This window comes from Panicum hallii, chromosome 5 (genome assembly GCF_002211085.1).
Source record: "Panicum hallii strain FIL2 chromosome 5, PHallii_v3.1, whole genome shotgun sequence".
Lineage (NCBI taxonomy): Eukaryota > Viridiplantae > Streptophyta > Magnoliopsida > Poales > Poaceae > Panicum > Panicum hallii.
Window position 1 is genome coordinate 57,857,727 of NC_038046.1, and position 20,840 is coordinate 57,878,566.

Consider the following 20,840-nt stretch of genomic DNA (forward strand, 5'->3'; position numbering starts at 1 on the left):
GTGAGCCACTGAAACATATTTAACCTCGATGGATGAGTTTTCACAGAATTCCCAGAATTGGTTGGCCGTGAAATTTGAACCCAAATCAGTGATAATAGTGTTGGGGAAGCCGAAACGATGTAAGATGTCGGAGATGAAGTCGACCACTCTGTCTGGAGTAAGCTTGGCGATCGGCTTGAACTCGATCCACTTGGTGAACTTATCGATAGCCACCAGAACGTGAGTAAAACCTCCTGGCGCCGTTGTGAAGGGCCCAATCATGTCGAGGCTCCAGCAAGCGAACGACCAGGAAGGTGGTATGGTGATGAGGGTGTGGGCCGGGACATGAGTTTGCTTACCGAAGAACTGGTAGTTCTGACATCGACGTACCAGATCTTCGGCGTCGGACACGGCGGTAGGCCACCAGAAACCGGCTCTGTATGCTTTGCCAACCAGTGACCTTGAGGCGGCATGGTTACCGCACACGCCCTCGTGTATTTCTCGCAATATGTCCAGACCATCTTCTGTTGTGACGCATTTCATGAGTACTCCGGATCGTGCGCCCCGCCGATAAAGTTTGTCTTCGACTAGGACAAACCCCTTGCTCCGTCGCATGAGGCGGGCGGCAGCAGCGCTTTTGGGGTCCATCCCGGTCGGTAAGACGAGATCTCGGATGAAGTCGATGAAAGGTCCTCTCCAGTCCTCACCGACCAGCAGCACCTCCCGTTCTGGTTGTACGGAGCCAGTGGTGGTGGAAACCGGTGGTGAAGGGCTGATGGACGGATGCGTCAGCTCCTGAACAAATACCCCTGCCGGGACTTGAGCTCGGGTTGATCCCAGCTTGGATAAGGCATCGGCAGCCACATTGTGTTCCCGCAGCACATGATGAACCTCTATGCCAGAAAATTTGTTTTCTAGCTTGCGGACCTCTTGTACATAGGTTTCCATGGTCTCCTTGTTGCAGTCCCACTCCTTGTTGACTTGCTGAACGACCAAAAGTGAATCGCCGTATACGAGTAGCCGCTTGATCCCTAGTGATATCGCCAAACGAAGCCCGTGAAGCAAGGCTTCATACTTGGCTTCATTATTGGATACCTCCCAGAGAATTTGGAGGACGTACTTGAGTTGTTCGCCTCGTGGGGAAATGAATAAAACTCCGGCGCCGCCGCCATCGAGCTTGAGGGAACCATCGAAATACATGGTCCAATGTTCTGGCTTGTCAACCGGTCTTGGAACTTGATTCTCCCTCCACTCTGCCATGAAGTCGACTAGAGCTTGGGACTTGATTGCAGTGCGTGGCTTGAAGTCGATCGACAAAGCCCCCAGTTCTACTGCCCACTTTGAAATACGCCCCGTGGCGTCCTGGTTATGTAGGATATCCGCCAGCGGGTAATCCGTGATAACGGTGATCTGGTACTCATCGAAGTAGTGACGTAATTTCCTTGAGGTAATCAATATGCCATAGAGAAGCTTCTGGACCGCCGGGTACCGCTCCTTAGACTCCGAGAGTACCTCACTGACGAAGTACACAGGCCTCTGCACGCCAAAAGCATGGCCTTCCTCGGAACAGGCCTCTGCACGCCAAAAGCATGGCCTTCCTCGGAACGTTCGACAACAATGGCACTACTGATAACATGGGTAGTTGTCGCAATGTAAAGTAAAAGGGTCTCACCCGGTAGTGGAGCCGTGAGGATTGGGGGCGACTGTAGGTGTTGCTTGAGATCCTGCAGAGCCCGCTCGGCTTCCTTTGTCCAACGAAACTTGTCCTGGCATTTTAAGAGTTTGAAAAAAGGTAATCCTCTCTCCCCGAGCCGGGAGATGAATCTGTTGAGAGCTGCCATGCACCCTGTAAGTTTCTGTACATCTTTGATTGTGGCAGGTGCCTCCATATCAGTGATGGCGGTAATCTTTTCAGGGTTGGCCTCAATGCCCCGGTTACTGACTATGAACCCGAGCAGTTTTCCTGACGGAACACCAAAAACGCACTTAGTCGGATTAAGCTTCCATCGGTACTTCCTTAGGCTGGCGAAAGTTTCCTCCAGATCCGCGATGAGGCCCTCGGGACTTCGAGTTTTCACAACCACGTCGTCCACGTAGGCCTCCACGTTCTGGTGTAGCTGATCAGCAAAGCACATCTGAATTGCCCGCTGATAGGTGGCGCCAGCGTTCTTCAACCCGAAAGACATCGTCTTGTAGGCATAAGTCCCAAACGGGGTGATGAACGCGGTCTTGATCTGGTCTTCTTCCTTGAGAGCGATCTGGTGGTAACCTGAGTAACAATCAAGGAAACATAACAATACGCAACCTGCGGTTGAGTCGACTACCTGGTCGATGCGAGGGAGCCCAAAGTGATCCTTTGGGCAATGCTTGTTGAGATCGGTATAGTCGACACACATTCTCCATTCTTTGTTCTTTTTTAATACAAGGACGGGGTTAGCTACCCACTCTGGGTGGATTACTTCTTTAATGAATCCAGCCGCGAGGAGTTTAGCTATTTCCCTTTTGATAGCCTCCCGTTTATCGGGGGCGAAACGACGAAGTCGTTGCTTCTTTGGTACAGCCTGTGGGTACACATTAAGACTATGCTCGATCAGCTCCTTGGGCACCCCTGGCATATCCGATGGCTTCCATGCGAATATGTCTCGGTTAGCCCGCAGGAAACTGACGAGCGCGAGTTCCTATTTGTCACCTAAGCCCGCGCCGATGATGGCTGTCTTAGATGAATCGCCTTCTTGGAGCTGGATCATCTTGAGAGCCACCTCGCCCGTCGACTTGACGCCCGAATTACTCGCCTTCTTTGTCGGGATGTCCAGCTCGGCTTGAGAGAGTTGCTGTGCGGCCGCGAGTACTTCAGCGGGAGCATCTGGCACGCGAGAAGTCGATGCATACTGGATGGCTTCTTGGTTACAATCATAGGACTTCTTCAAGTCGCCTCGGAGCGTGAGCACACCGTTACGTCCTGGCATCTTGAGAAGCAAGTAGACATAATGTGGCACCGCCATGAACTTGGCGAGCGCCGGCCTCCCCAGTATGGCGTGGTAGGAAGATTCGAAGCTGGCCACCTCGAACTTGATGAACTCGGTACGATAATTCTCCCTCGTCCCGAAAGTGACTGGAAGAACAACTGTCCCAAGCGGATGCGCGGCATTGCCAGGAACAATACCGTAAAAGGGAGCTTTGCTCGGGGTAAGCTTGTTGGTAAGGTCCAGACCCATCTTCTTCAACGTGCTGGCGAAGATAAGATTGAGTCCACTCCCACCATCGATAAGAACCCGAGTAAGCTTAACTTCTGCGACCACGGGATCCAACACCAGTGGGAACTTCCCAGGCTCGGAAAAGCTGGTCCATTGGTCGTCACGGGAAAATGATATGGGGACCTCCGACCATCGGAGCGGTCGTGGCACCGCCGGTTCGACTGATAGAATTTCTCGTAGCAGCAACTTTTGTTCCCGCCTGGAGCAAAAATCTTCGTCACCGCCAAAGATGACATTGACGGTTTTGGAGGCATCCTGGAACTTGGGCGTCTCCGATTTATCCTCCTGTTCCTCGTCTTCGGGCTCTTTGCCCATCGACTTGTTTTTCTTGCCGTTTCCAGGAGAGCTGAAGGTACGTTTGAGCTGAAAGCAGTCGATCGCTGCGTGTTTAGAGTTGACACACCACGGGCACTTCTTCTGCAGAAGCTTTTCAAACTGCTCCTGCGTGGTCGACTTCTTGCCACGCGAAGGACGTTCCACAGCCGCGACGAGGTCGTCTGGCTTGCGTTTCCGGGATGAACCCGAAAAGTCCTGCTGGCCTTTGCCAGCCCGGTTGTCGTTGTTGCGCTTCTGGTTGAGGTCGGTGCGTCTTGGGAACCTCTCGCGCATCTTTTCTTCTTGTTCGGACCAGTCGTGCATCATGTCGCGTAACCCTGCAACTGTTTTCGGCCTGTTACGCCCAAAATCACGATATATACCTGGGTCTGTGAGGCCGTTGTAGAAACAGTCGATGATGTCCTCATCCGAGATGTTGGCGATGGTTGCCCGTACATCAAAGAAACGACGGGTGTAGGATCGGAGGAGTTCATTACGCTCCTGCTTGCACTGAGCAACGTCATGCCGTGTGCCTGCTCGAGTTATCGCCCCCTGGAAGTTGTCGATGAAAACCTTCTTAAGCCCTTCCCAGGAGTCGATGGAATCGTTGGGGAGGCTTTCCAGCCAAGTCAACGGTGCTGGCTCCAAAGCCATCGGAAAGTAGACAACTTTGGTAGTGTTGGAGCCGCCAGCCACCTCAACAGCAGTGGAATAACAGCGGAGCCATTGTTGGGGGGCCTGCTTGCCGTCATACTTGGTAATGCCAATTGGCTTGAAACCCTCCGGGTACTTGTAGTTGTTGAATCGCGCAGTGAACGCGGGGAAACGATCGCTGCAGTCAGCATCGTCTCGCTCGACTACCTCGCGCTCCCGTCGCCTCGAGTCGAGGACTGACCGGGCATCGCGCCCCTCATTGATCTTCTGACGAAGATCAGGTTGGTGGCGTGGAGGATTGGGCTGCCTCGGGTTGTTTGCCGGAGGTGGCTGTCGCCTCCCACCGGTGATCTGGCTTCCACCCACGCCTTCATTGTTGTTGCTGCGTTGGGATCTCGGGCGATGACCCGTTGTTCGACTTGGGGCCTGGCTTCGGCTGTCTCCGACGTGTTCGTCCCTGACGAGCGATGCCGGAGCCTGCTGGTCCAACTGGACCCACGCCCGTTGGGCGTAGATGAGTGCTTGCCGGACGTTGGGGTCGTTGCTTCGCTCGAGTAGTGCTGTTACCCGAGCAATGTTGGCCACAGGAGTCCTGAAACCACGTTCATCTGCCGCGGCGAATTCGGCGTCGAGTTCGCGATGTGCAGAACGTATGCGCTCGTTGGCGCGCCTTCTGCGAACTGCACGAGCTCTGTTCCTTGCACGTCGCGCGTCGCGCTCGGCGTCGTTCTCGTTCTCGGCTTCTGCGGTGTCTTCATCTTCCGATATGCCGTCAAGTGCGCCAATGGGGATGAGGGCGTCGTCGTCCCCTTCTTCCGTCATCAGGACTTGGCGAGCTGCGAGTTCTTCGGAAGGGGCTTCGACTAGCTCAGTCGAGCCCTCGGATATGGCAGCCAACGCCCTGCCCTCCTGAAAAGGCAAAGGCTCCAGATGGGCTACCAATCGGTCTTCATGTCCGAGTGGGTCGGACAAGTTCATCCCCCCCAATGAACAATTCGTCCTTCGGAGGTGGTGGTGATCATCAGCCCGCAAGCGGCCAGGTGATCCTCGGCCTCCCGACATGCGGTGGCCTCGGAGCCTCCAGCCTGGAGCAAAGAGTCCAAGTCCTTTTCCAACGTGGAAAGAGGAACAGTAGAGACAGACGCTGCCTCGGTTTCCCTGGCAGAGTCAGAAAACGGCAACTCGTCGAGATTATCGACAAAGTCGTCGAGCCTTGCGGCAAGTATTTTTGGCTTCAAGATGTCATCGGCGACGTGCCGACGGAAACCGCCTGCGCCGTTGGCAACGCAGACCCACGAGCTAAAAACAAAGGTCGTGCCCTCAGGGAGCACGGGACTGGGGAACTTGAAAATTGCCATCGAGTTCTCCAGCGGATCTCTGATGCGCCCCCCTACCTAGCGCGCCAGCTGTCGGGTTTTATCCAGCTGCCCACCGAGGGGTATCCCCAAGGTGGTAGGTTTTTGGGTTGGGATGCGCCGAGATCAGGAACTCGAAGGTGCAGACAACACAAGATTTAGACAGGTTCAGGCCGCAATATGCGTAATGCCCTACGTCCTGTATGATGGTTAGTATTGCCTTGGTGTTGATCTGGTGATCCTCCCCTTTGAGAGGGGTCCCTGCCCGCCCTTATATATCCGGGGGGGCAGGGTTACATGAATCCTAGCCTGATACAAGCTTAGGAATCGTACTCAAGTACAACTCGAGTAGTTTCCTTCTGTATCGACTAGTTCTACTCCACATGCGAGTAGAATACAACATAAATGAGGTACAGGACATGTCCTATCCCCTAGTCCAATACGGACTCCTTAATGTACACAGCCCCGTGGCCCCGGGTCTGACACGGGCGCAGATGTAGCGCGCCACAGAGGCTGCGACGACCCGGCCCTTGCTCATTTAACACCACACTCGGGTTCCGATGTAGCGCGTCGCTAAGAGGGTTACGCCCCAGCGAATTTCTTATGGGTTTCATTTCCATTAGAGTGGCTGATTTTTACGCTGGTTCGCCAAACCTAACACAACCCTCCACATTTTCTCATCGCGGGCTTGGGACCGGCAACGGCAGTGTTTGTTTGCTTCTTGGCCAAATAATAAAATTATAGTTTTTGGTGTATCAGTTCAAATGGGATCAATCTCTGCTGTAGTTGTTTTAAATTCTTATTTCTTGGTAGAAATATAAAATTTTTCATGATAGGTTGCTCAACCACCTATGCTTAAATCACTACCATAAACCCACCACGACCAAGTGCGATGACCATTTTATTCTATTGTGCGTGAAAATCCTTCAATATGAGACCGAGGCTAACGTACCAGTGCTTATGCTCTATTTGCTGTAGCTGTGGATTTTTTTCCAGAAAGATTTAGCTAGAAAGTTTGAGAAACAACTTTATAGATTATGTGGATTTTGGAAGCTAAGACTCCGAAAACCAATAACCTATGCCGAAGTTTGTTTGGCAGCATGGATTAAAGCTACAATCCATAATCTGTAACTGAAACTTTTACGTTAATATTTTGTTTGAATCATTCTTGATTTTAGAATCCCGCTTTCAAAATCCAACTAGGGATCCAAACATTCCAGATTTTATTACAACTACTACAATAGAGTATGAAAATCCAAGGATCCGAGCAAACCTAGCTTCTTGCTGATTCTAAAATTAAGAGGGAAATGGAGGTGCTATTTTTTTCGATGATAACCAAAACGAAGGGGCACCGGAGTGGCGGAATCATCAACCACGAGGAACTTTTCGAAAAGAGGAAAAGCACTCGGGACCTATCTGTAATTGTGCTTTACTTCGCGCGACCAAAGCGAACCCAAAATCCCAAAGATCCAGAAGCTTCAAGTCCGCCGAGGAACCCACGCTGCCCTTGTGCCCTCTCGACCTCTGTAGCCGAAGACCAACACCTCGCCTCGGCCTCCGGCCATGTCGCTCTCGTCGGCGCGCCAGCGCCGGGCCACGGCGGCGTCGCCGCTAACCGACGACGGGTACGCCAAGGACGCCAAGGACCGGAGGCGTCGCCCCGGCGGCGGCGACGGGGACGGCGAGGACGGGGGTATCAAGTGGTTCCTCCCGTTCCTGGCGCTCGGGCTCCTCCGCCACATGAGCGCGTCCTCCAACCTGATCCACGACTGCGACGAGGTCTTCAACTACTGGGAGCCCCTCCACTTCCTCCTCTACCGCTCCGGCTTCCAGACCTGGGAGTACAGGTAGCCTCTCCGACCCCACCCCCTAAACCCTACCTCTATCGGTCATTCCTGCTGCTTGATGCTCCGGAACGGATTGGCAGGGGATGGTAGTGTACTGACCTGTTCTAATTGGAGAGGATTTTGAGGGAGGTTATGACAAATGACGAGTAACCTTGATTGGTTTGAAAGGGGATGTGAAGATATACGGCGTCATTAGGAATGTTTTGCTTGGAGTATGTCGTAGTCTAAGCTGTACTATCGTAGATTAGTGGAACGATCTGAATGTTTAAGGAATTAAGGGGAACGAATGTACTATTCTTCATTTTGTGGGATTGGTGAAGCAGTGGGAAGTGTTGGCATTCTCTAATGCTGGTGTTTGACTGACTGGGAGATTTACTAGTGATGATGGTGAAGTTTGGGGCTGGCTAAGTTTGCAACTCCACCATTCTTAAAGAATGTCATTATGCTGTGAGTATTGTTTTATATTCTGTTTCAGAAATAAGGTTGCAAACTATTTACATTGAAAATAAGCCATCTGCTTGCCTTGGCTCGGCCGTCCTACGCTGCACCTGATGCAACTTACCTAATCGGCCTGCAGCTATCTTTTAAAGCACTGACTGTCAGTGCAACTGTGGACTTCAATTTTGATTTTAGTCACCATAAATTTGGTCATCCTATTATGTATTGAAATTTTATTTAAAATGATGATATTCCATTCTGTAATTTACTTTTTGTTTGAAGTTGTGATGCTTTGCATCCTGTGGAAATTCTGCTGGGAACTATGTTTTATGATATTTGGTTACATTTCTGGCAGTGGGCACATTTCTTTTAATTAACAGTAGTATGATTGGATGAATGATACAACTATATAAGATAGTTTCATATAGATAGTTTCATGTCTTTTGTAACTTTTTCTGAAACTGTTTTTCAAATTAAAAACTATGTTTTTTTTTGCCACATCATAGGACTAAATGCTTAATCCTGTGCCTAACTACCTTTTGTTGAGTGTTGGTCTAGACTTTTACTTCTACATCACTTCAGCTTGCAATATTGCTATAGTAGCATTTCAGTTTGATGTTTCATTCATAGCATCCTGGAATACTCCATGTGCACTTGTATGGAAACTAGACACACTAACAATATAGTTTGACTGCAATGATTTTTGTGTATTGTGTTCTGCATGGCATAGGAAGTTAATATTTGGAAGGACTTATTTTGACTTTCTGCATTTTTGTATTGCAGTTCCGACTTTGGTCTTAGATCGTATTTATACCTTTTCATTCATGCTCTCGTAGCTGGCCCTGCCTCATTGATCTTTGGTGAGCATAAGGTATGTAATCTTTTACTCTTTTGTTTTCTTCACATTCTTATACTTGCTGGTTGATCCACTACCCCACTATCTGTTACTGATGACATTTCACCTATTTTTGTTGTGGTTGTAAAGATCCGTGTGTTCTACTCAGTGAGAATCTTTCTTGGTCTTATTTCAACTATAACCGAAACTGTTCTGGTGGTTGCTCTTTCAAGAAGATATGGAAAAAGACTCGCTTGTTATGTTCTTGCAATGCTATGCTTATCCAGTGGTTGCTTCTTTGCCAGTACCAGTATGTTTCTCTTCTTGAATTCAATTTTCTATTCTTATTTTGAAATTATATTGCAGATGTCTGATTGCTCCAACTAAAGTGCTAGCTTACCTCATATGTATATCTATACCCTGTTCCAGGTTTCCTGCCAAGTTCATTCTCCATGTATGCTGTAACACTTTCATCCGCACTCTTCCTTCTTGAGAAATATGCTGCTGCTGTCTCAGTTGCAGCTGCTGGAGTGATCCTTGGTTGGCCTTTCTCAATTTTGGTATTCCTTCCTGTTACTGTTTACTCATTAATTAGAGGACCTTTTGGAAGGGTATTTTTATCTGGATTCCTGACTTCAGTGAGCCTTCTTGTAAGTAAAACCCCTCATAATTTCACTATTGTACACTATGTACAAGTTTGATCTAACCATGACAAGTGTTGCTAGGTTCTTTCATTTCTTGCTGATTATCACTGCTATGGTCGATTGACATTCTCGGTGTTCAATCTTCTGAAATATAATGTTCTTGGTGGTGGTGAAAGTCACTTGTATGGAACCGAGGGCCCTTCATTCTACTTCAGAAATGGATTCAATAATTTCAATTTTGCCTTCATCCTTGCTCTTCTATTCTTGGGGGTTGTACCATTTGCAAGAAAGAAATATGCTCCAGATCTACTGATAGTTGTCTCTCCTGTTTATATCTGGTTGGCTTTCATGTCTTTGCAGGCACACAAAGAAGAAAGGTAAGCATGAGTTTTGCAATTCAGGCTTATGATCAGTTGAAGACTTGGACATGCATATAATATAAAATAAGTTTTTTTTTCTTTGGAACAATTTACCTCTGCATGAAGATTGTTCAGAGGCTAGAAATGCTAATTCTGTTTGCCTTTGAACCTAGCATATAACCTGCTTTGATTTTATCTAGCTGGAGTACTTGCATCTATTTGACATATTCTCTCTGTTCTCCCTTAGACTCCATTGTTTCGCTGCAGTGACCAGTTCAATTTTTCTGAGATTAGATTAGACTTTAAAGTCAAAATATATTGCCCCGAATTTTGTTTTAACCTGCATCTTCTAAGTTGCTGATGTGTTTAGCTTGTATTGCTGTTGGAATTTTTTCACATTTAAAATGAATTCACAAAATTTTTCATAGGATAGTCTTGAAATCCACTTAAATTTGATTGAATCCAAATTTTTTTTATTGTACACTCAGCCAAATCAGCCTTGTATGCCTTCTAAATTGCAATCAATCTGTCTAGTTATTGCTACTAACAAATGTTAAGTGCAACAGCCAGGTTTTTTGTATATGTTCACCATTATTTTGGTGTATTAAATTTGTAGTGTTGGGTATGAAAAGAATGAAACAACTAGCTACTAGAGAATCCTTCTTTATAATCTCCCAGTATTTTAAATGCTAATATGCAGACGAAACTAAACGTATTGAAACTAACTGGCCTTCTCCGATCTGTTTGTGCAGGTTTCTCTATCCAATATATACATTGATATGTGTTGCAGCTGCAGCTGTTATTGACAGCTTTCCTGATTTTTTCCATGACAAATATTCATCTGATCAGTCTATCTTTGAAAAGGTTAGCTTGGAAAGTTTACTGATATTTACACTTTCTTCTTTATTAACTGGTAATTGTAAGTTGTTTCATGATGCTTGTGACAGATAGCCAAGGGTCTGCGGCCTTTGATCCTTGGTTTTATTTTGTGTGCCTCCCACAGCCGAACATTTTCTATGTTGAATGGATATGGTGCTCCCCTGCAGATCTATCAGCATTTAGAATATCATGAAGATTCTGGGCCTGGTAAGATTCCACCATCTATACACCTTTCAATATGATTTATTTTTTCATTTTGTGCTTGCTTAGTATCCTTTAGTATAATGCATTAGGCGCCTATGACGCTAGACATACCAGAGAGGGTATTGTGTGTCGCAGCTTCTATTTTGCTTCTTGTAAAGGTACTGATACAAAGGAAGAGGCAAAGCTGACTTAACGGATAGCATCCTATGCTCAAAATGTGAGATTCTTAGAGGAATTGTTTTAGCTAAATTACTGTGCCTGTTTGTTTGCAGGGTCTATTCTCTGTGTTGGGAGTGAGTGGCATCGCTATCCATCATCGTTCTTCATACCCTCCTATATCAGTGAAGTTAGGTGGATAGATGATGGCTTCCGTGGGCTGCTTCCATTTCCCTTCAATGAGACCCTGGGTGGCACCACCGCTGCTCCGGCATACTTCAACAACAAGAATAAGGCCTCTGAGGAGCAATATGTATTTTCCTTTCTCTCTGAAGTTTCACAAGGCAATTTTCTTCTAATAGCGCACTGAGTGCAATCTGTTTGATTTTGGATGCAGCTTAAAGACATCGGAGCATGTACCTTGCTAGTGGAGCTTGATCTAAGGAGGCCTTATCCCTCACGTGGAAATGACTTGACAACATGGGAGGTACATTCACACTCACAATCTCCTTATCAATTCATTAAGCAAAGTTTTATTTCCACTGCCTGACAACTGTTTCTGAACTCCAGGCATTGGCGGCACTACCATTCCTAGATAGAGAGCTTTCCCCTGCATTGTACCGGTCGTTCTTTGTACCATACCGATGGCAACGAAACAATGTTTTCGGCCTATACAAGTTGCTGAGGAGGTTGCGTACTGACCAACACTAGTGAAAAGATGTCTAATCTGGAGGAATCTAAGTTCGATGAGAGCTAAACCATGCGATTTCCTTTATCAAACTTCTGATTAGCAAATTTTGGCTACCGTTGATGTTTTTGATCCAAATGGTTTTGCCAGTGTCACGTGCTGGATCGGGCTTGTGCAGCTGAATTAGTCCCTACTCTGTGTGAGGATGTGTCTTTTAGTGCTCGAGGAGAGCCTATCCCTGCATTATGTCGCCTGTGAAATGCTCTGTAGCCGACTAGGGACTCGTTTGTATTGTGTGGAACCTTAGCCAATGACAGACTAATGAACTAGTTAGTGATTGGTTCATGACATCCCAAAATCATTACACGTTACCAGAGTTTATTCAATTTGAGCACCTTGGACTACTAAGATCTTTTAAATTTTCTGGATTTGAAATTTGGTTACGCGCGGTCAATTTTGATTGGAGACTATCGAGCAGTTGTGTTACGATCCATGCGTGATCAACACCAGCAACTGCCCTTGGTAATGGCAGTTGCGGAACGAATGACAGGCCCTTCCGGTGGTGTGACAAACTATACAGTGAATCATTCCATTATACAAGTGATCACAGGGTATTTTCCCTCGAAAAAAAAGAAAAGATCACAGTGTGTTTGTACCATCTCCCGTCCCGCGTACCATTTCGGAGACAAAGTTGGCAACTTCCCTTTGCTTATTCCTCCGATCGCGCAACGCGCGCACACAGGCGGCAGCCATGGGCCGCGCCTCCGCCGACTTCTCCATGTCCGGCCACGGGACGCCTGTCCGTCGCCGGCGACGCGGCGTCCGCCTCCGCCCCCATCGCCGCTGCTCACCAACTCCCACCTCCATCGATGCAACAAGCCAAGAACTCGCCCGTTCGTCCTCCGCGGTTTCAGTCTCGCAGCAACCGTCTCTCCCCTACCCGGACGACGCCCCGGGCTCCTACTTCGCGGTCGCGCCTCTACCCGTCTTCCGCGGCGACCCCGGCGAGTGCCCCGACGCCCATCTCGCGCGCTTCGACCGCGTCTGCCGCGCCAACATCTTCCCGGCCGTGACACCGGCGGCCGCCGCCCGCATCTTCACGGCGTCGCTCGACGACGACGCCGCGCTGTGGTACGACCTCACGACCTCGGGCGACGAGGCCTCGCCGCCCCCGCCGTGGCACGCCGTCCGCGCCGCCTTCCTCGGCTTCTTCCGTCGGCCGGACGCCGCCGACCGCGCGCGCGCCGAGCTCACGTCGCTGAGGCAGGGGCCCGGCGAGACCGTCAACCGGTACCACCTCCGCATGCAGGGGACCCTCCGGCGGTGCTCGGACGTCGGCGCCGGCATCCCCGACGACGCACTTCTGAAGGCCGCCTTCGTCGACGGCCTCCGCGCCGAGTTCCAGGACTGGGTGGTGCCGCAGCAGCTGGAGACGCTGGAGGACGCGGTGGCGCTGGCCCTGAGCCTGGAGCGCGCCGAGAGCGTGCGCGAGGCGCGGCGCGTGGCGAAGGCGGCCTGCGCCGCCGCGGGCCGGTGCTCGTTCTGCGACGCGGAAGGGCACGAGGAGGCGCGGTGCGAGGTGCGGGTGCGGATGAAGAAGCTCTGGCGGAGCAGCAGCAGCAGCGGGAGGGGAGGCGGCGCCGTGGCGGCTAAGGACGGGGAGCGGGCGGAGGAGGAGGGAGGCGGGAGCACGGCGCTGGAGCGGCTCGCGAGCGCGGTGAGCACGCAGTGCCAGTGCCGGAAGCACCAGTGCGGGAAGAAGGCGGTGGCCCCGAGCGAGATCACCGGAGGCGGCGACGTGGACGGTGTGGTTTGGGACGATTGACTCAACCAATGACATAGATCATAGATGGTGTGGCCCCGATCATATGGAATACTAGGAGACTTCTTACCTTGGCATGTGTAACCACCATTCATTAACAAATGTATTTCGAATGGAAGTTCGTGTTTCGATAGAAGGATGTAAGTGCATTGCGTCCAATAGAAGTATTTCGATCCACTGCTTGACTGATCATCCAGACAATGCATCCAAATGTGATGGGTCTGTCTATTTGACACACATCAGTTTCCCAGCGTCTTTGATTACAGCAACAATAACATCACCGATACGAGCATATCGCTCATTACCGGCGGCTTCTACGACTCGAATACACATCAATTTTAGCTTTTCTCGTATACAAACCATGAGGACTAAGGAATATCTAGCAAAGGGCCAAGGCCCAGATGGGTTCATGGCCGGGTCACCAAGTACGCATGCTCATAGCTTCAGAAGGCCGTACACATGCTCGCCGCCGGGCGTGGGTAAGCTCGATCGATCACCTGCGCCGGTTCCCGGAAGCTTCGTTCATCAGTCGGCCAGCAATCGGCCAACCGCGGGTCGCAGCTGGTGGACCTCGCGAGCGCCGCCGCCGTGGACGCCGGCGCGCCGAGGCTGCCGCGCTCCTGGCACGACGCCGTCCTCCGGTGACCGGTCCTGCCTCCTGCGCGCGATGGGACGCATCCGCATGGCCCCGGCCAAGGACAGCGTTTTCCGCCGTGCTCTGGTGGCCGCCGTTTTCCGTGCTGTTGAGGTTGAGCCTGCTCCCTCGCGACGAGCAGGCAGTTCCGCAACGATACGTCATCGGAATCCGGGAAGATCGCACGGGCCCGCCTCCCGACGCCGGTGTCGTGGCTCGCAAGAAGGCCGCTCAGCGCGTCATCGGGGGAGGTCGATCCTGTGGCCGGAAAGGGTGGGACGGGAGCACGGGAGGCGAGCGAGGAAGAACGGAGTCTCCTCATCTACTCTCGTCGCTAATCTCAACCGCAAATGTCCGATCTGACGGTTGGTAGGGGCCCTGGGGGTGGACGGTATTTCATTTACCGTCCACCCCTGGGACGTTGGCTCGCCGGACGGCAGCCGCGTCCCGGCCGTTCGTCGCGCGCTCGGCTCACCTTCCTCTTCCTGGTGGCCTCCTGAGGCTCTAGTATCGCCTCACTATGAACGGAACCGGCGCGGCGAAGGCCCTCCTCGGCCGCTGCTCAGTGCTCACCGCCCCGAGTGGTCCCGAGACGCGCGCCTTTATTTTCGTCGCTGCAAGCTCTGGTCAGCCCCAGATGCCGTTGGCCGGTGTGAGAGATTTCCTCACGTTGCCGATAGATGGGGCCTGTACCTGAACGCCGAGAAGCGCACGTTTCAGCGCCGGGAGACGAGAGAACAACGGCGACGGCGAAGAAACAGGCGAGCCTTGTGTGGAAGAAAAACAGTCCAGCCCGCCGGTAGCCTTTCCGGCTTTCATCGAGCACCTGCTGGCCACCTTCGACGACACGCGCGGCGCCCAGGCTTGATGGCTCTCGTGCCCCCACGACGTGTTCTGGCGGCCGCCGTTCTCTGCGCTGCTGAGCCCGCTGCCTCACAACGGGCAGCAGGATGAGAAGCCTGTTCCGCGGTAGGGCGGTGCGCAAGGACAGATCATCGGAACAAGCGTCTGGGTCTGCCTTCCGCCGCCGGTGCCACGGCTCGCAGGAGGTTCACTCAGCAGTCAGGCGACATCGAGGGACGCAGAGGGGGGACGTTCGGCAGTCGAGCGAGGAAGAAGAACAATGGGTCTCCTTATGTAATTTCGGTGCCAATCTCGGCCGTACAATCTTGATCCGACGGTTGGTAGGCCCCTGGGGTCGTCATTTCGTCTGCAGACGGCCTAGGTGCCGCTGTCTCGCCGGAGCACCGCCGTGTCCCGGTCGTTCCGCGCGTGCTCCCCTCCCGTTCGCGTGCCGCCTCCGCGCACGGCGTCGGCACGACGAGCCCATCACCGCCCGCATTCGTCATTCCTTCAGCCGGCCGAGGGCCTCCGAGCGGTCACCGATGTGATTCGCTTGCCTTGCCGATGGGCGATGGGGACGAGAGGATCAACGGCCACGGCGAAGAAGCAGGCGCGCCGCCGGTGTCCGGCGGCGCATTGCGCGTGGTTTTGCGGCGGAAGACGATATTGCACAGCACAGCTTGTGCTGCTGCTGCTTCTTGCTCTGCTTGGGGACGTGCTGAATCCCAACACTTCGTTTGTTGTAGCTACTGATGATCATTCACTTAGCCCATGGCCTAATTCTTTGGACAAATTTGGCCTTCTACGGCCTGTATCCTCTTACTGATTGATTCTCTGTTTGGTCTCTCAAACGTATCGTTTCTTCAGAAATCCCACTATTTTTATAACTGTATTTGCCAATCTGCATCAGTAGGTGTATGGGCTTGATTCTCAAATGCAACGACCTTTCTAACTTATATTCCAATAAAGTGTTGGTTTCCTTGCTGTATAAGTTTGTGCGAATGAAATAATAGATGCTTGAAAACAGAGTAATGAAACAACAGTGATAGTTCATAGGTAAGACGTTAAATGCCAATTAGTTTAACAGCAGGAACAGAAATTACTGTGATGGCTGGTTGCCCAATGACAGTTCCATCAGGACGAATGAAACACGAGAACCAAATGCAAGCTAAAAAAAGGGTCTGATTTAACCAGTTCCCTTCCCATAGGTTTGCAAAAGGGTACAACGAGAATGTTTGTAAGAATGTAAGCCAATGCATCCTGACGCACTGGATCGCGGAAGCCTTAAGCTTATGGTGATCCCTTCCCGTGAACAATCCAGTTCGGCTTACGCAGAGTCAGTCAGATCCCACTCGATTTACACGTGGCTTCACTGGAGTCTTCGAAGGGCTCACCCTGAACATCCCACAATGCCATCAGCATTAACAAATCTAAATATTAAGATTTTTCAATCTTAAATACAAAATGAACAGGAATAGAAGGAGGGTCATGCCTGACAGGCAGAGTTCCCAAAATCATCCCACTGCAATTCAGAGCCATGATGGCACACTCAGCCTGTGATTCACAGAGTTCAATACTTACAATCAAAACGTCCATCTGAAATGGATACGCTATATGAAAGGAAGAAATATAACATATGACTGTATGGGCAAGATCATGTTGCAGATCAATACACAAGTAACGAGAAAGCAAGAAGCACCACAGTTGTTTGAACGAAGTTCTTAATGTCACTACTCAGTCATGCATGTGCTATTAAGAGATTATGAAACATGCAGAGGTTGGATCTTATCAAACAGCTCCTGCACAATATGCAGCATACTAACTTTAACAGAACAGATGGGATAGCAAGAGCTTACTAGTGACATACTGACATGATTGGTACAGTATTGTGACATTACAAATATTAGGAAGGAAGCAATTTTAAGGAGATGCAAAATAGACAATCTAAACTAGTTCTTTGTGCAGGAGGATTTAGCCAGCAAACATCACTTGCTATAAAATATAAAAATAGGAGCTAACTAACAGAAGTAAAGCATATAACAAAAACATTTTGTTCTTACGTGAACAAACTCAACAAAAGCAATCCTTGTGGAATGTACATTATCCCCTAGAAGTCTCAACCGAGAGACCTGCAAAGAAAGCATATTTTAGCAGGTAAAGCATATAGCAATATATCAAGCAGTTTTTCTCTTAATAAATAGTATGTTTGATGGTGGGATCGGAAAACTGCAGACTCCAATGCTCACCTCACCACAAAGTCCTTCAAAGAAATTCTTTACATCTAATTGAGTAACCTACATGACAAAGAGGCAAATGATGTCACCAAGCATCTAATTTGATAGAATTACCTTCAGAACTTGCCTACTAGATCCAGGATCCCAAAATATGAAGTATTAATGAAAAGACAAATAAGTGAAAGACAATAAACTTCATGGAGTAGAAGGAGATGGGTACCATTTTATCTATGTTTGTACAATAGACAGTTCGCATAACCATTTCCTTCTCATCTTCCGTCTATGGAACAATACAGACACAACACCAGTATTAGCATATTGTGGAATAGTATAATACTTAATGGTATCAGGACATGAAACAAGTGCAAGACTGCTCACTCTGGGAAGAAACTTTGGATTAACAGGTAAGATAGCTGTCTTTGAAGGCAAGACTCTAACAGGGTAGAAACCAAAAATTGTCCCTCCAAGGTTAAGTGCAGTTCGTGCGCCCTCTACAGAGTACAGACAATGTAACTCAAAATTCATAAAGAAAGATTTATTACAGAAAGAAAAAACGTTAGAGTACTAGGTCAATAAATAATACCCTCATCAGAGAACTCAATAAATGCAAACCTAAGAACTGAGTGGGGATCACCACAAATTCTGCAATCAACAACCTAAGAGAGAGAAAGTGAGTTAGCTATCACGTATTTGGAAATCTGCAGCTGATAAATTTTCAGTTGTGAACGTTTATGGCAGCATTTTTTTAAAAAAAGTATTTTTTTTCGAAGGGGTACATTTAGAAGTGAAAAAACACAAACAGTAAATATGATCACTTAATAGACTCTACTTGATAACTTTTGTTGATCAGGACAAACAATAAATCAGTGGAATTTAATATCTGCAGTACACAAGTACCAGTACGGCAGTACAAATCAATATTTTCAGATGAAATAACTTACTTGCCCGCAGGTAGCAAAGATTTCAGCAAGTCTCTCCTCCGTCACCTACAAGATGGTCAACATCATTAGATCTTACAAAAACCCGAGAATATATAATATATAGCAATGCATGCTCAGGTAACCATCAATTACTCACCGTATGGTCAAGTTCAGAGACATAAACAGTTCGCCTAATGCTGTCCTCTCTTTCTGTACGCCTCACCCGATCATTTGCCCTCCTCCTTCCTTGGTTGAGGTATCCATTCCACCTCTGAAAATTACAAAAAACACTCCTTACAACTTACATCATACTTCTCAATGGGATCACAGAGTCCAATATTTGCTCTTACAAACAGCTGATCATCTAGCAAGTCCTATGGGGCTATGAAATAAAACAAATAAAGAAGCAATCTTGGGAAAGTATCACAAAATTGAAAAACTGAATACAGCAATGATCAAAGATTTGAAATGAAGTTTGGTCCATATAATTTTGTCTAAAAGTTCAGTATAGGTATTGAATTGAGCTTTCAAACTTAAGATTTCCTACATTGATAATTGCCGGACAGTGAATGGATCAATGAGCTACTCCATAACAATTAGTATGGAGAAATGTTATGGCGCTATAGTTTACAAATATTTGTTCCTTCGAAATGCCTTACCTACCTACTATTGCTAGTATGGCCGGAAATAGAGAAAATAGTAAAAACTAGTGATTTTCAACAAAGGAAAAGAATAGGTAAGACTTGAAGCAACCACAATATTAACCAAATCAAATGAAACAACAACCAGTTAAAAGCACCATAGCCGTGCAAGCAATCGCACATAAAACCAGATCAACTTGAAGAACAGAATTACACGATAGTACATCACCAGTGGCGCTTATGGAGTGGCGTCCCGTGAAGATCAAACCTTTACATCGAAAGAGGAGGACAAACCTTTTACCAAAGAACGCCAACCACCGCACTACGGGAACCACCAACCGATAACGCAATCCAACACGAAGATAAGAAAGGAAACTCCAAATCGTTACCAAACAACTTACGATAAAAGCGATCGAATCGTACGCGCAACCACAGCGCCGATCCAAGCGCCCCAGCGTCTGATGAAGAATCAAGAACAAAAGGAGCGTTGAGAATTATACCCTGCGCTGTGGGCTCCCAATGTAAAAAGAAGCGTCGGTGGCGGAGTCCTTGGCGCCCCCATTCCCGGCTCCGATCGAGCGGTAGTCGAACACCGGCGCGTCCGCCGACAGCGCCTTCTTGGGCGGCGACGCCGAGGCGGCCGAGGAGGGGACGAACTCCTTGGCGGCCGGGTTGAGCTTGGACAGCAGGTCCACCAGCTTCTGCACGCCCGCCTGGTACTCCACCTCCTTGGCCGCCGCCGCAGAAGCCGATCCGTCCGCCACCGCCGCCATCCTATTCCTAGGAGACGAGGCGGATCGAGCCCGACGCACGCGGCCGCGTGCCGATCTTGGTCAAACCTCGGCCGGATTGGTCGGTGTACAGGGACCAGAATCTACAGGCGCAAGGCCATTCAGCGCCTCTGCACACCGGAGCTGAGGGTGGCGGGGCTGGCGGTGCTGTGATGCCAATGGCGTCGATGGGATGGATGTGCGAGCCTCGGGTGGGTTTTTACTAGTGCTCCGTTTCACAAGGTTTTGGCCATTTTCGGGGTGGGAAAGTGGGAAATGTAGGCGAGAACTCGGAGGAGGAAGCGAAACGGAAACAGGGGAAGGAAGGGAGAGCGGCGAGGGGGGATGGGTAGGCGCGGTCTATGAGCCCGAGCCGGGGCGTGAAGCACGTGTGCAGCAGCACGGGCACTGACAAGATACGAGTCGAGGGCACGACTGGATGGTTTCTTTCTATTGTTTCTTTTTCAAACGACTCCTTTCTAAAGTTTATTTGAACTTGTATAGGTTCATATTCACGGAATGCAGGTTTGCAACGGTGAGCTTAGAGTTATCAAAAGGGATTTTTTTTAATTTCTGACACCAGTTCATCAAAGCATTTTTGCAATGATGCATGAAAAGTTAGATGCAGGTCCAATCTGCTGATGCGTACGCATAGACAACCATGAACGGGATAAGCAAAATAAATAAATAAATAGATACGTATAAGAAAATTAATGCCCAAATCTGATCGGCCTAATCTGATTATCTGAAGTTTACGCATGAACCACCATATTTTTATTTTTTGAGAAAAATCGACATGGGCTACCATCCAGGATACCAAGACGATTTATTTAACTATACTATGAAAAGTTAGGCGCCAACTTTAAGGCCTTAAAATAAGCTCTATTCGACTACTCAATAAAGTTTGAGGACCAAGAATAAAGAAATTTGAAGCAGTCATGGTGGATTGAGTCATGGTCCTCTTCAACTGAATCATCATCCCTATAATGCTGACCACTGTAATATTTAGGAAGGAATCACATTCAGAATTCCACCGACATATAATCAAAGTGTAACAAAATACAAGTGTGTGAGTCTCTCATAATAGCATAGTAATCTTTATGAAAACAGCAACTCCCCCAACCCCAAATGATACATCTGTTTTGTGACAATATCATGATCATCAGATACCTCTGTGCGCATAACTCTCTCCCTTCGATTAATAAGATGGTGTTAAACAAGATCAGATGAATAGAAAGATGGCCATGCCACTCTCCTTTGATGAAGTTTGTTAAACTGAAAGCTGGGTTGGAGACTCGGGGTAGCATTTGCACTGGACCACTAGTTTATGCAGCGAAACCAGGGAGGGGACAAGAGCACGGGCGGCTAA

The 20,840-nt window shown here is 48.9% G+C and overlaps 2 protein-coding genes across 2 annotated transcripts; one reads left to right on the forward strand and one right to left on the reverse strand.

The window, feature by feature from the left end:
* The first annotated feature begins 7,026 nt into the window (after nucleotides 1-7,026).
* LOC112895514 (dol-P-Man:Man(6)GlcNAc(2)-PP-Dol alpha-1,2-mannosyltransferase) lies at nucleotides 7,027-12,011 on the forward strand. The gene is made up of 10 exons (XM_025963466.1): nucleotides 7,027-7,404; nucleotides 8,626-8,713; nucleotides 8,828-8,987; nucleotides 9,107-9,327; nucleotides 9,403-9,698; nucleotides 10,433-10,544; nucleotides 10,628-10,766; nucleotides 11,036-11,232; nucleotides 11,317-11,406; nucleotides 11,490-12,011. Exons 1-10 carry the CDS (start codon nucleotides 7,121-7,123, stop codon nucleotides 11,628-11,630), a joined length of 1,728 nt encoding a protein of 575 aa, XP_025819251.1. The 5' UTR covers nucleotides 7,027-7,120; the 3' UTR covers nucleotides 11,631-12,011.
* A 3,927-nt stretch (nucleotides 12,012-15,938) lies between these two features.
* LOC112895773 (polyadenylate-binding protein-interacting protein 9-like) lies at nucleotides 15,939-19,806 on the reverse strand. Its single transcript, XM_025963762.1, has 10 exons — nucleotides 19,202-19,806; nucleotides 18,218-18,331; nucleotides 18,082-18,126; nucleotides 17,724-17,796; nucleotides 17,519-17,631; nucleotides 17,361-17,420; nucleotides 17,153-17,200; nucleotides 16,967-17,035; nucleotides 16,399-16,460; nucleotides 15,939-16,301 (listed from the first exon to the last, which is right to left on the reverse strand). Exons 1-10 carry the CDS (start codon nucleotides 19,472-19,474, stop codon nucleotides 16,244-16,246), a joined length of 915 nt encoding a protein of 304 aa, XP_025819547.1. The 5' UTR covers nucleotides 19,475-19,806; the 3' UTR covers nucleotides 15,939-16,243.
* Between the last annotated feature and the right edge of the window lie 1,034 nt (nucleotides 19,807-20,840).